The 16,244-nt window shown below is 38.0% G+C and overlaps 1 protein-coding gene across 1 annotated transcript; it reads right to left on the bottom strand.

The window, feature by feature from the left end:
• Positions 4,570 to 6,124, bottom strand: LOC109835621. Its single transcript, XM_020403592.1, has 2 exons — positions 5,595 to 6,124; positions 4,570 to 5,182 (listed from the first exon to the last, which is right to left on the bottom strand). The coding sequence occupies exons 1-2, from the start codon at positions 6,121 to 6,123 to the stop codon at positions 4,635 to 4,637; spliced, it is 1,077 nt and encodes a 358-aa protein (XP_020259181.1). The 5' UTR covers position 6,124; the 3' UTR covers positions 4,570 to 4,634.

Raw genomic sequence — 16,244 nt, forward strand, 5'->3', positions numbered from 1 at the left:
TGAGTTGGCCATCATTAATGATGGCCAACTCATTATCCAATAGGAGGGGGACACCTCACATGTCCCCCCTATTGGTCCCGTATTTTAGGTCTCTGTAGCAAAGCTCAATATATTTCTGGTTTGTTCTATAGGTTGGAGTTTAAAGAGGTTTTGCATATATACCCCTCAAATTCTAAGTATTTTATTTGAAAAAGTGTTCCGAAACACCTCTTGATGCATGAATTAGACTATTTTAATGGATTATCCATTCCATTCATCATGGTTTAAATATCTCAAAATATATTTTAAATAAAAATCGTGATATTTCAATACTTCTAACATATTTTTAATTACTTTTAAATTGTATTGTCGTAGAATCGTTAATATTGTAATCACTTGATGCATGTAGTTTTGAAGGTATTTTCTTGGATTGAATCTAAGACGTCACATTAGGAATACTTTTCTCATTTTTACTATCTCCCAAATCTTGATTATTGCAACTCACACTGAGTTTTTCTACGTGCCCACTTAAACAATTTTAGTTTCCAAACAGGAAATTGTTACAAACATGCTGAAAATTATAAATTTTTTTGACATTTCCTATTAGAGACCAACATAGTTAATTTGAGGGGTAGATAGACCTCATAAGAGAGAACTGAAGGATAATTTTACAAATATAAAGATTTAGAGGGTAAATTTGCAAATATAAAATATGTGAGGGGTGTATATGCAAGATAACCTTCATTGCCAAATGTTTAAGATTTGAAGATTCGCCGTGCATATCTACAAATAGGATAGATGCTAAGGTATATATAGGCGAAAGACATTTAATTATTTTAGGGGGGGTGTTTGGTTCAATTTCTAGAAATTATAGGAAATGCTTTCCACTTAAAATATGATTTCCTTGTATTTCTTAAAAAAATATAGGAAAAGTTTTGAGAAATTAAAAAGTACCAATTTTCTTGTTTTTTGTACTTTGTTTGTTTGGTTCAAAACAAGAAAATGACTCATAACTTTATAGAAAATAACAAGATTTGGTAGGTTTTTAATTAAATATGGTATGTGTTAGATTTCTGGTGATTTCCTCTCATGTTGAGAGGAAATTGTTTTTTGTAAAATTTGATAGGTTTTGATATTTTATAGAAAACATTTCTGTAAATTTTTTGTTGAACCAAACACAATTTACAGAAATCTCTGGAAAACTTTTAATTACAAATTTACCATTGTCAGATGTTTTGAGAAAAGTTTTCTCAAAAAGTGTGCAACCAAACAGCCCCTAGATTTCGGTATTTACAAAGCTATACCAAATTATCAGTTTAAGAAAAGAATTTAAAAATCAAAATTTTAGACACCGAACTGAACAAAGTTGGTAACTAGGGGTTTTGGGGTTTATGTTTTCCAAAGTTGAGATTTGAGGGTGATTCTGCAAATACACATAATTTAACGAGTATATATACAAATAGCCATAGTTAATTTTTTATTCTTTTTGACGTGCAGCGGGACCCAGATATGTGGTTCACAGCGGATGAACGCAAAATTATTTGTCAAATTTCCGCTGTTCTTTTCCCACTAATAAATAGGAGGACCCCACCCCCAAAACCAAAAAAAAAAAAAAAAAAACCTTTAAACACCCCCAAAACCAAAAAAAAAAAAAAAAAAAACCTTTAAACATGGATCTTGATTCTTGAAGCTGATGTGTTTCGTTGCTCTTAATCCTCTATGAAATACGTCATGACTCATGTCACACGTTTTTTTAGTGTTGTGTATTATTTTTGACAAAGTGAAACATGATTCAACATGACCGTTTGCTAATTGTATTATACTTTTATTATTATGATTTTCCATTCGACCTTACAATTTGCAGGCGAATTATCTTATTCTGTTAATAATTCTAAAACAAGTGAAAATATTTCAAATTTTCAATCATTCAGTTGTAGTTGATCCTACAAGAATGCTATAGTGGAGAGACCATTACTTTTAATCTCAAGCATTGATTATTTAGTAGGCGGTTATGATACAATCTAAATCTAACACTTACCATACCCCAGTGTATTGCACTCATTCCTAATTTGCATTAAAAGAAAAAATCATAACCATCAACTAGATAATCAATGGCTGTGATTATGTAGTGGTCCCTCCACTATTTTTTTTTTTTTGTAGTGGAGAGGATCCGAATCCTATCAAAAATTAATACAATAAGGGGGGTTAGTCACCTAGAATTTTTTAAGCGTATTTTTAAAGGTTATTCGGCCATATACCCCTCGAATCTTCCATAATTGCGTATTTATCCCTAATCTTCATATTGTTGTATTACCCCTCAATATCTTCCATAATTGAATATCTACCCCTAGATTGTCATAAATGCCACTAGTAAAAATGCTAAGTGTGCTACAATAGACGCATGTATGTGGGTCCATAGAAACTCATAATTTCTCTTTGTAATTTATAAGAAAAGTTTCTACATTTTTGTATATAGCAGTATAAAAGTACCATAACTCATGTGTACTTTTTATCATCTCTTTTGCCAATATATCCCCCAAAATTTCAATTTTGAGCTATTATACCCTCAAAATGCAACAAATTTGCTAAATTAATGGTGTGTGAGCCAGTTAGCCAAAATAGTCCTCTCTTTCCTAAATGCTGCAACCCCTTTATCTTTCTCTTTTTGGCAATTGCGAAGATTTAGAGTGGGTTTGGGGTTGGGGGGGGTGTTAAATATGCGATTGTGGAAGATTTGAGGAGTTTATGAAAATTTGGAGGATAAATATAAAATTATAAAAGATTTGGGTGGCATATTGACAATTATGAAGATTTAAGGGGTAAATGTGCTATTATGAAAGATTTGATGGGGTATATAACCAAATAGCCCATTTTTAAACACATGCTAATATGCTATCAACAACAATATCAAGAAAGCATCTGTGCCAATTTTTTGGAGTCGAATATACGAATTCTTGTATTATATTCAGTCCTCTTACGAGTCATCTTTTCTTTGTCAAGCTAACTATCATTACATTTCTTAATTTTTTTTCCAACCAAGTTCTTCATATCTACTTCTAATCCTCTTATTTTCTTAACTATAATCTAATCATTTATTCTACTTGATACATTTACTTGACCCTTTGATCAAATTATCTCAATCGATTCGTTCATACTTTATCATCAACAATAGGAGCAACCTCTAATCTTCTAGAAAACCACCACACTCATCCTAGGCGGCTAGCATATTATTCCCTTAGAAAATGAAAGATGGGCTGTGACATCGGTGTATGTCCAAGCATTTTGTTCATGAAGGAGGATATGAGAGAGATTTGCGGTGATAATGCGGTCATTGGTGCTGTCGCATTCAAATTCTTAAAGAGGACCTATGGAAAAGTAGCGGCCGAATAGAATTTAATCAGAGTGAAGAATCCAAATATATAATGTTTGATGAAACAAATAAACAGTGGAGACAAAGTTTCCATGTACTAAAAATGGCGTTCTTGTTTTTGATATTTGTCTTTTAGATGAATCAAATAAGATAGTCCATACATCCGACTCATTTGACTATCTTATATTCATATTCATTTAACCTATGGAAATACACATGCACGTACAAATACATACACGAAAGCAATAAATTCTCCAACAATAATAATTTCAATAGTCACGAAACTTTATAACATTTAAGGGTTAATTAAGAATACATCCCTGTACTATTGCTCAATTGAACATGAACCCTTTGTAGTTCTGTTCGTTGTAGATAGACCCTTAAGTCAAATTTCTTTGTCCCTTTTGAGAAAATTGTTTTTTTTTTCACAAATAGCCATCATGGAGGTAAAAGAGTCACAAAATTCACCAATGTATCTATATGGGAAATATTGCAAAATATACCGTTTTTGCTAATTATTTAGCAAAATAGACCGTTTTGTTAAATAATTAGCAAAATAGACCTCTTTTTGGCCAACAGGCCAAAAAGAGGTCTATTTTGTAAAACAGCTCAGAAAACATACGGGACTAGTAGTCCCGTATGTTTTAATCACGGATTAGTAAAATTTTCTACTCAGAAAACATACGGGACTACTAGTCCCGTATGTTTTCTGAGTCACTAATCCGTGATTAGTTGGCTCTAAACATACGGGACTAGTAGTCCCGTATGTTTTCTGAGCATGTTTTTCAAAATCGACCTCTTTTTTTCAAAAGAGATCTATTTTGCTAATTATTTTTCAAAGTGGTCTATTTCGCTATATATTTCATAAAAATGGTCTATTTTGCAAATTTTCCCTATCTATATTTAACAATAGAACTACAGGAGTTCAATATGTAATTAGGTGATACTAAGGGGGGTTTATCCATAAGTAACCCAAATTTTTAATATAATGTAAAAAAAAAGTTAAGTGGCTGCTTGGTTCGCAGCCACCTGAGAAAATAGTCACCTATTTTTTATCTGTTTGGTTGGAATAAAAAAATGGGGAAAGAGGGTCTAGATGATAATAGTGCAACGGTCCCGTTGTTTCGAGAAGAAATAGGCTAAAAATAATAAAACAGTAAACCCTACGCGTGATGTTTTCAAATTTTTTCTTAAAACCACCAAAAAAAAAATGGTTACCATGTAATGAACCAAACATGCCCTGAGACGAAGAGAGACGCGGCTAGAATGTCTAAAAAGAACAATATCAAACTTGACTTTCCCTCGTCTTGCTCTTCCACGCTTCCACTGTTCTGTTCATCTCCTCCTCTGCTTCCTTCACCAACGAATCCAAATCCAAGCTCAAGTTATTACAATCCAAACTCAAATCCAAGCTCAAGTCATAATTATAATCCAAACCCCCACCAACTCCCCTCATCTCTGCTCTCCAGCGCTTCGCTTCCAACATCCTAAGGAACTCATCCTCAACCTCCTCAGCATCGAACTGCTCAACGCTGTTCATCTCCCTCTCCAGACATGGCCTCTCCTCTTCTGGGTCTTCAAACTCTTCCCCGTCGATGTTCCTCAGGTCGTCAGAGGGAGGATGTCGATGCCTGAGATGAAATGTTTCCTTCTCGGTTGTTATGAAGCTTTCACTTTCTTCTTCTTCGCTGTCTTGTGGATGATCAAGTTTTCTGCTGGTTGAGTTCTTGATTGTTATGAATCCTGGTCGGGATCGGGATGAAGAAGTCCTTCGGATTCTGAGCATTTTCAACTTGGGGAGGCATGAGAAGCACTTGATCTTCTTACTTGCTTCTGTAAATTTTTGTAGACCGAATAAGACTGTCAGGAGGATTGAATTGTGGGAAAATTGGCAGTTTCTTAGAAAAATACCATAAACATTTTCGTTAGAGAAAATTGTGAAGAACTTCTGAAACCGAAGAAAAACGTACGTCTAAAATATCCTTAATTATATCTATCAGCCGACACGATTCATGAAGGTAGAACAGAAGATATAAAAACCGCATAAGAGTAAGACTGTCCAAAATATGACTAAGTGCGAAATGCGTGACAATTTATCCTAATTGCCGTCAGTCGTAGTTTGGGAAAAAAGCCCATGCTAGTTTACCATAGTAAGGAAGCTGGCCGTTTGGCACAAAGCATCTCAATATGGTAGTTTTTGTAAAATTTACCCAGAAAAAGAAATAGAGTTCGAGTACATGCTTACCATTATTCTCAGAGTCATCTTTACCAGCTTCTTCTTCTTCTTCTAACATCGTAGAATACACGCTCAAACTCAAAACCCCTCCATTGCCAATCCCCTCAAGATCGAAGCTCACCAACTTCCCTCCATTTTCAACATTCAAATCCTCAGCCAACATAGCCTCACTCAAGTCAATCTTAAACCTACACACATCGCAGTCCAATGAAACCGACACGATGACCCCCTTCAGCACCGAACAGAGATCCTCAATTCTACTGCAGTGGTAAAACAAGACCTCATCAAAGGATGCAGAGCCTTCACAAACCTCAGCTGGGGATGTTTTCTCTTCTTTATTAGACCCTTTAAATTTCCATCCTACAGTGATTAGTTGGCCATTGGTCATTAGAGGTAGGCCGCGGATCCGGTGGACATGGAGGCACACGGCCCACTGCGATCTCTGTCGATGCTTCCAGAAGCAGAGTCGGCCTTTTGTCGGCTCCGGCGAGCTCTTGGGGGTTTCTAGAAGCCTGGCAATGTGAAGGTTGTTGTTCATTGTTGGCTTATAACTGACAAGGGATGGTTAATTAAGAGAGAAGGATGGAGGTTTATAGGAGTAGTGATGATTTGTCAAGAGAGAAAAGAGGGGACAGAGAGTTGGAAAGTTAAAAAGTTTTCTAAGTGTTTGCAATGTTTAAATAAAGAGTGACATGAGTGAAGTTGCAGGTTCCTAGCTTTTAGGCTGTGTTTTCGTAAAAGGAAATAAGAAAGAACTTTTAGGCTGTTGTTTGATCATGGAGATAAAAAGGAAGAAAACCCTTCAAAATAGTAAACATTTTTATGTACATTCAAGATGTAATGCAGATAGCTACTAAGAGAAATTACTCAAAGGTTAGAAAAAAAAAAGAAACCTATGGAGGGTCAAGCATTTCACTAATTCAATCAATGTGTTGTTGGGCGACGGAGTTAAAATATTTTACCTGAGGGGAAAATATTGGTCATGAAAGAATCATCAAGGGCAGTGTAGCATCAAGATTTCATCTTCATACAACAAAACTGTACATGCTCATATCAAAACCATGTGCAAATCGCCACGCTGCAAATTCTCGTTGCATTTATTCAAACTGGTTTAGATTTCGCTATTGAAATATGATCTCAATTGTAATATGAGTTTTCATTGCAAACTGGTTTAGAAGGGTACTATAACTGGCACTTCACCATGAATATTAGTTGAAAGTTGAAGGAATACCCTCCAATTCAAATAAGTGCTAGCTCGAGGACTAATTTCGAACAACTTCTATGATTTGGACACCTAATTGCAATTTCAATGATTTGGGAAAACTAATCTCAAATTATAAAAGGTTTGAGGGACTAATTATCGAAATACAAAAGGACTGAAATATATCCTTCCTAATTTTTTTCCAGCCCCTTTGGATATTATACCAATTTAATAATCACAGGACTCCTACATTATACAAGGGAGTACCAGCCATTGTCTTCAAACCTGCATCCTATAAACCAAACAAGATATTGTTGTGCGCAGCGGAACCGTAATTAACACAAACGAGATCAAAACAAGTACCACAGCAGGCAAGACACCAAATTTACGTGGTTCGGCAATGTGCCTACGTCCACGGGGCAAGGAGGGGATAGATCCCACTAATAGAGAGAGGGAGTACAAATAGAGATTACAATCACTCAATAATCTCACAAACAACAAATCACTCTTGATTTTTCCTCAACTCTCAATCTCTCTCACAAAATTGCCCAAACTCTAATTGCTCACTTAATCACTCTTCCTAACTGATCTTAGCTCTGATGGATTTCTCAAGCTCTGATAGATCTCCTAAGCTCAGATAGATTGAACGAAGGAAGAGGGGAGGGGATTTATAGGCTTCATCCCCTTCGACCACCCCTCTTGTCAACAATTTCGGCCACCTCATTTATCAACAACTGCGGCTCCAGCGACTCCTTTGTCAACAAGTGTGTCTGCACCCATTTTCAACAAGTGTGGCAGCCCCCATTGTTGACCAACAATCTCCACCTCGGCGAGGTTTCTTCCAAAATTGAGCCGACACCAACCAAACCAAAATGTCTCACTTGTTGCGTCCAGTACGAAGTAAAACAAAATCACAACAACGGACTCAATCCACAACAAGTCGAGACCCAAATGAGAATGTGACCACTCTCCAAACGTCGGTATCAACTCACCAAACTGGCTGCATCATAAAATGACTGCCTACGTATCCTCTTGCCCAAGGAATCAAGCCTCACGTAGTTCACCAAATGACCTCCAAAGGCCCTTAACAACGAAGAATGTTCAATAACTCCAAACAATGACCAAATTTTACTCATGTAACAACTTTGGTCAATATATCTGCCGGATTGTCCTTCATGTGGATCTTCTCCAATCTAACATCTCCATCATCCAAGACGTCTCGAACAAAGTGAAATCTGACATCAATGTGCTTTGTTCGTGCATGATATACCTGGTTCTTTGCTAAATAGATAGCTGACATGCTATCACAATTTACCCTGATGATATCTTGTGCAATCCCCAAGTCTTCCAATAATCTCTGCAACCACAAAGCCTCCTTCACAGCTTCAGTCAATGTCATATACTCTGCCTCCGTAGTGGAGAGAGCCACTGTAGACTGAAGTGTACACCTCCAACACACCGGTGCTCCTGCTAATGTAAACACATATCCTGTAGTAGACCGGCGTTTGTCAAGATCCCCAGCATAATCAGAATCCACGTATCCAACACAATCCTGCCCAATCTTTTTGGCCTCCCAATGACCTTTCCCGGGGTCATGCATGTACCTAGACACCATGCTGACGGCCTGTGACAAATCTGGCCTTGTACACACCATTGCATACATCAAGCTACCCACAGCATTGGCATATGGAACTTTGGACATATAGTCACGATCCTCAACTGAAATAGGTGATATCTTAGCTTAAAGTTTAAAGTGAGGAGCTAATGGAGTACTCACCGCCTTAGCATTACTATCAAAGCTGAATTTCTTCAGCATCTTCTGTAAGTAGCTCCTCTGAGTTAGCTTCAACCTCCCTTTCACTCTGTCTCGCTCAATCTCCATACCCAATATCTTCTTTGCTTCTCCAAGATCCTTCATCTCAAATTCAGATGACAACTCCTTTTTCAACTTTCTAATAGCTGAAGTATTCCTGGAAGCAATGAGCATATCATCAACATATAACAACAAATAAATATACTCACCGTTCTGTAGCTTGTGCATATAAACACACGGGTCATATGGGCTACTCGTGTACCCTTGGCCAATCATAAAACTGTCGAATCTCTTGTACCATTATCGCGGTGATTGCTTCAATCCATAAAGAGACTTCTTCAGTTTGCATACCAAATCATCCTTTCCTGTAGCTTTGAATCCCATCGGTTGTGTCATATAGATCTCCTCTTCTAAGTCTCCATGTAGAAAGGTTGTCTTCACATCCATCTGGACCAAATCTAAATCCAGCTGTGCCACCAATGCTAATAGTATCCTTATCGACGAATGCTTCACGACCGGTGAGAATACTTCGTTGTAATCTATGCCCTCAAGCTGGGCATATCCTTTGGCCACCAATCTGGCTTTGTACCGAATGTCTCCATTAGAAGATCCTTCTTTCTTTGCATATACCCATTTGCATCCAATATCCTTCTTACCCTTCGGTAGCTTTGCAAGTTCCCAAGTGTGATTCTTCTGAAGAGAGTGCATCTCCTCCTCCATACCTTCCCTCCACCTGATTGAATCAGAGCTTGACTCTGCTTCCTTATATGTAGAAGGAACCAAATCATCAACGACCTCTACTGATAAAGCATATGCAATCATCACATCATCATATCTAGCTGGCCGACGAATGATTCTTCTTGGTCTATTAGCTGCAATGGACTCCTGAACATGATCCTGTTCCTGAGTCCCAACCTCCACTGTATCCTCCATCTGCCCATTTGTCATCACGTCTCCTCCTAGTGTCATCTCTGTAGGAGCCTTAATGGATACAATGTCATCTGAAGTGTGTGGGGTCACATCATCCTCCACCTCCTGCGATATCCCGCTAGTCTGGCCTTCCTGCACCTGCTGAGGGACTTGAGGCTTCATCATGTGCGCCTCATCAAAAGTGACATCTCTGCTAATGATCATCTGAGGGACTTGAGGCTTCATCATGTGCGCCTCATCAAAAGTGACATCTCTGCTAATGATCATCTTCTTGTCTTGTGGATCCCACAACTTGAAGCCTTTGACTCCATCTCTAAAGCCCACAAAGACTGCTTTCCTTGCCCTCGGATTCAATTTCCCATCATTCACATGATAGTAAGTTGGACACCCAAAAATCCGAATTAAATCATAATCACTAGTTACAGAATCAGACCATACCTCCATAGGAGTCTTCCCATGTATCGCAGTGCACGACAATCTATTTACGAGATGGCTCGCATAAACCAACGCCTCGGTCCAAAAAGATCTAGCCAATCCACTCTGTGAGAGCATACAACGCACCTTCTCCAGCAAGGTACGGTTCAATCTCTCAGCCACCCCGTTTTGTTGCGGTGTCTCCTTAACTGTGAAGTGTCGTCTAATACCGTGATCCCGGCAAAACTGTAGAAATGTATAACTTTTGTACTCACCACCATTATCTGAACGGAGTACCTTCACCTTTCTACCTGTCTGTAGTTCTACTTTCTTCTTCCACTCCACAAATATACCCAGAACCTCATATTTATGCTTCATAGGGTATACCCAATTCCTTCTGGAATAATCATCAATGAAAGTGATAAAGTAATTGGCCCCACCAAGAGATGTGTTCTTGGAAGGACCCCAAACATCAGTATGAACATAATCTAATATACCTTGGGTGTTGTGAATTGCAGTGCCGAACTTCACCTTCGTCTTCTTCCCAAGTATGCAGTGTTCACACAGCTCCATCTTGCAGGTCTTTGCACCCTTCAGCAGTCCCTGTTTTGCCAATGACTGCAGGGACTTATCACCAGTGTGTCCTAATCTCATATGCCATAAGCTGGTAGTATCCTCCTCTGTGATAATTGAAGCTGCCAGACCCCTTGTTAATGTCTTGCCCTTCAAGTAGTAAAGGTAGTTTTCCCTAACACCTCTCATCACCACCATGGACCCCTTTGTGACCTTCAGAGTTGCATTCTCCAAGATCACCCTATAATCTGCTGCCTCTAAAGTTCCAAGAGAAATGATGTTCTTCGTCAACTGAGGAACAAACCTCACTTCCTTCAGCTCCCTAGTCACCCCGTCACACATCCTGATCCGAACTGTTCCAATACCACCAATAGGACATACATGATCATTACCCATGAGCACGACATCCTCTCTTTCTAACTCCTTAAAGCTAGAGAACCAATCCTTTCTAGGGCAAATGTGGTATGTAGCACCCGAATCCATCATCCACTCCGTAGAGTCGGCATAACACACTGACGGTAATGCAGAGCATGAGTAGCCCGAAGAATCCGAATCTGAATTGTCACCACTAGCTTTGGCAACATTCACCTCTGAAGTTTGTACAACTTTTCCCTTATTCTTTCCGGCTCTATCCTTCAACTTTGGGCATTCATTCTTCCAATGTCCATCTTCTTTGCAAAAAGCACATTGATTCCTACCAACACTCTTATGGCCACCTCTATGCTTTGATTTTGAGCGATTAAACTGACGACGGTTTGCACTACGGCCTCTCACTGCCAATGCATCTCCTGATGCCTTCTCGGAGGGTTCACTATCACTCTTTCTCAACTCATAATTAACCAATGATGTGGTCACCTCCTTATAACTGATAGTGGTTCTACCATTAATCATTGTAAGGACAAAGGTACTATAATCATCCTCTGGTAATGAACATAATAACAACATCGCTTTATCTTCATCCTCTACCATGATATCCACATTGGCCATATCCGATAGCAATTTTGTGAAATTATTAACATGTTCTCTAATTGAAACTCCCCTCTTCATTTTAAATTGGTAAAACCTCTTCTTTAAATGAAGTCTATTCTCAATGCTTTTCGTCAAATACTTATCATTGAGTGTTTCCCACAATCGTTTCGCCGATGTTTCATTCATTACATCATAAATCAAATCCGGCGTCAAACATGATCTAATAACCCCACATGCTCTACTATTTATTTTCTTCCAAACCTTATCCTCCATATCATCAGGTTTCTCTAGTAATTCAAGAGTCTCCTCTAAATTTTGGGCATCTAATGCATCTATCACTTGACACCTCCACAAACCAAAATTTATCTTGCCATCAAATTTTTGAACATCAATTTTTGTATTATTAATGCTCAACCCTTGTATCGCCTTAGTCAAGGACGATCCCGATGTACTCGATTCGGTCATTTTCAATCTAATCTCCAAATTACACAACTATAACTTGAATTGAAAAAGAGCAAAATTAGGGTTTGTACCTCCAAATGAGAATCCACACCGAATCCTCCAATTGATTTCTCCACCACTCCTTGGAAGATAAAATCCCTTATAAAAACCCTAGCTTTCTCCTCCAATCCTCCAAATTGAACCCCAAGCCAACCCGGAGCTCTGATACCACTTGTTGTGCGCAGCGGAACCGTAATTAACACAAACGAGATCAAAACAAGTACCACAGCAGGCAAGACACCAAATTTACGTGGTTCGGCAATGTGCCTACGTCCACGGGGCAAGGAGGGGATAGATCCCACTAATAGAGAGAGGGAGTACAAATAGAGATTACAATCACTCAATAATCTCACAAACAACAAATCACTATTGATTTTTCCTCAACTCTCAATCTCTCTCACAAAATTGCCCAAACTCTAATTGCTCACTTAATCACTCTTCCTAACTGATCTTAGCTCTGATGGATTTCTCAAGCTCTGATAGATCTCCTAAGCTCAGATAGATTGAACGAAGGAAGAGGGGAGGGGATTTATAGGCTTCATCCCCTTCGACCACCCCTCTTGTCAACAATTTCGGCCACCTCATTTATCAACAACTGCGGCTCCGGCGGCTCCTTTGTCAACAAGTGTGTCTGCACCCATTTTCAACAAGTGTGGCAGCCCCCATTGTTGACCAACAGATATATAAAAGGTTAGAGAGTCTATAAAAGGTTACAGAGTCTTCAAACCTGCATCCTATAAACCAATCCTCATCAAAACATTGTCTTCAAACATGTCGATCTTCTTTTCTTTCATAACCACAAGAGAGCCTTTTGTAACCTTAAAAGCTCCACATTCACCTAAAAAATTGCACCCAAGATGATCAAGGGTGCCCAAAGAGATGAGATTCTTTCTTAAATCTGGAACATGCCTAACATTAGTCAAAGTCCTGATGACTCTATCATGCACCTTAATCTGAATTGTGCCTATCCCAATAGTCTTATATGAGGCGTTATTCCCCATGAGAATAACTCCACCATCAATAGCTTCATAAGTGGTGAACCAGTCCCGATTAGGACACATATGTTAGGAACAATCCAAATCTAAAATCCAATCATCTATGCTCCTGTTTTTATCATCGGTAACCAACAAAATCACATCTTCAGCAATACCAACTTCAGCAGAGTCCTCCTTTGATTTTTTTTCACACTCTTCTTGTTTATTCTTATTCTTCATTCTATAACAATCAGTCTTAATGTGCCCTTTCTTCTTGCAGGTCAGATTCCTGTATTTCGACTTATACTTGTTACCTCCAAAGTCCCTTCCTTCCGATCTTCCTTGAACAAATAAATCATCAGCTTTATCACCACTTTCGCTTGTAGTTAACTCTTTGTCAATATTCTCCTCATTCAACAAGTTTTTTTTGACATCCTTGATGCCAATAGAATCTCGACCATAAATTATAGTATCTCTTAAGTGCTTGTAGGAAGGCGGCAAAGAACAAATTAATAATAGAGTTTGATCTTCATCATCAATCTTAATATTAATCTTACTAAAATCTGTAATTACATAATTAAATTCACCAATATGAGATTTGATGGGTATTCCTTCCAACATCCGAAGTGTGTACAAATGCTGCTTCAAGAGGAAGCGATTAGTGAGTGACTTTGTCAAATAAAAATCCTCCAACTTAGACCATAAATCAGCGGATGTATTCTCCATGAGAACTTCTTGCAAAACTTCGTTTGTCAAACATAATTGGGCAGCTATGAGAGCTCTATCATCCAACTCGTTTCAATCTTCCTCCATTATAGTAGCTGATTTCTTTGATTTCCAAAATAAAGATTTTTTCAATCCGCTCTGTGTCAACACGGGGATCATCCTAACCTGCCAAAGGCTGAAACTGATATTGCCATCAAACTTCTCGATATCCCATTTTGTAGTGGTCGTCGTCATCTTCTCGTCCGATCAATAGCTGATGGCTCTAATACCAATTTGTTATGACAAATGCCCAGGATAAACTAATATCAATCACATGAGAGCATGAAAATATCGAGAACACACGAACACGAAGACATACGTAGTTCGGTTTGTAGTCTACGTCCACGGGCGAAGGAAGAGAATAGCTTTACTAAATTATGAGGAATACAAAGTGGAATCTCTCAATCACTCAATCCCAAATAAACACCCAAATAATCTCAATCAATCTCTCTCTCAATCTCTAATTAATTAGGGAAACAAATAGAGAGCTACCGAAAAGCCAAATTATCTCTTGCGGCTTCAAAAGAGGACACTGTTGTCTATTTTGATGTATTGATCTCGATTCTCGAAGATGTTCTCTGCTCCGAATATAAAGTTGGATAGGAATCCTTTTGTTACTTGAGCTTGCTATCTCAACTAATTCCAAAAGCCTTTTATCTCCCTTACAATGAGAATTCGAATAATAACACACCCATGTGCATGGATTGCTATTTTGACGTGGGAGCCAAGATGCTTTAGGATAGTTAACATAACTCCTATAGGATTGAATATCCTATCTAAAGAGAGATTGCAGCTCTCGGTCAAAGAATGAATTTGGCAACCTATCGATTTCGATTTGGGCCATGATGCATTTGAGTCACAAAAACAAAGCCGGCCCCGAGGTTTAGGTTGCCCTAGGTTTAGGTTGCCCTAGTCAATCCATTTTTGGTTGCCCCTTATATTAAAAATTTGGTACGAATAATAACGATACAAATGAATACATATAATACCATTTAGGGTTCTATATTGGGCTCAAACTGACAACCCCTCAACCACAATACCAAGTCCGCATCATGTTAAAGCTTGGAATTTTATGTTTATAAATTATAACCCTACATTATATATAAAAAAATTGGTTGCTCTCTAGCCCTGGGTTGCCCCAGGGCTTGGTTGGCTTACCCCTGGGCCGGGCCTGATCTCAAAAGCATGCCCTGGTTAGCACTGCCTTTCAGAGATTCTACTTGTAGAGAATTATTGAAGTTATACGATCAAAATTATAGAATATCTATTATAGATACAGTGCTAAGATAATGTCCCATGGGATCAAGGCACACCCCTTTACAATAAAAAGCCTCACAGATACGGAGATTGCAAGAATGAAGTCATACACGTTGGAGTCAGCTTTGGTTAAGGAGGATCTATGTTTCGCGCATGAAAAAAATGGAGCGAAGGTAAGCCATCATTAGATGTTAATATTAAGAATCATGTAAAAGATGGAAACCAATATGTAATATGCAAATTAAGCTTTCTTTAATATTTCTTTGCAGATTCACGTCGCTGAACCCGCTGGAAAGAAAATCCTTATATTTGTGGGACGATATGGCAGCTCGAATAGTCGAAAAATTTCTCAAAAACCTAGTTATATATGTTTTGACGAGTTTTCTACTTTTTTGTTATTGTATGTTTGATTTAATTTCTTGACCTCATTATAACAGTGGCTTGAGCAAACTCTAATCTATTATTTATGGGTATTCTTATCAGTTTATGGATATTTTTTGTTTTTTAAAACTGTTTTTTTTTTGCTAGGGATTAATTTTAAACTCACCTACTTCCTACTTCACGCTTAAACCCTAAGCACCCAAATCAACAAGTAATTCTCATATCAGATTATTTCCAGAATAATCCATTAGCTACTAATAATGGTATGCTAGTGTACAGTCTGATACAAAACTTATCCTATATGTGGGATGTATGATTTTCTTAGTAACCCTCATGTCTGTAAGTTGTGATTGTTTCCAGGATTAAGAAATTTGTGAGTATATGCATTATTGCATCTTGTCCATACATTTCATTTGGTGATTGCTCTTTGTTGCTGGGCTTATTCAGTTAACAACCTAATTGAATCCTGCCTGCTAAAGCTGATGCAAGAATTTATACCTACTACATGCTGAAGGTAAATTATTAGCTTGTGCTGCTGTTGCCTTCTGGTTCTATATTTTTCCTTTACCAGTTAATTGATTCCTTTGTTCATTATTCTTTTTAGTAAAGAGATTTCACAACCAAATAATATTAGTATAACTGACTTTAAATCAGCAAATAAACATAAGGAGAAGGCAGCACTTGACCCAAATGTATTAATATCGTAACTTTAACCATGTCAGCGACTGGGAACTTGGAGGGGTAATCTAACTAAAGTAGTATTCTCATAATCAATAATTTGCTCATAATTACAGATGAAATAGTATTATTTCTTTCAGGACACCAACAAAAAAAGAAAAAAAAAGAAGAAGAAAAGGAAGAAGAAGAAGAAGAAAAGCCAC

The sequence above is a fragment of the Asparagus officinalis genome, chromosome 1 (genome assembly GCF_001876935.1).
Source record: "Asparagus officinalis chromosome 1, Aspof.V1, whole genome shotgun sequence".
NCBI lineage: Eukaryota > Viridiplantae > Streptophyta > Magnoliopsida > Asparagales > Asparagaceae > Asparagus > Asparagus officinalis.

Bases quoted from the DNA above. Each gene is read 5' to 3' on its own strand.
- LOC109835621 (XM_020403592.1), bottom strand. From the start codon at position 6,123: ATGAACAACAACCTTCACATTGCCAGGCTTCTAGAAACCCCCAAGAGC. The intron at 5,183-5,594 runs GTAAGCATGTAC...AAAAATTTACAG, and splicing joins AGATGACTCTGAGAATAATG to AAGCAAGTAAGAAGATCAAG.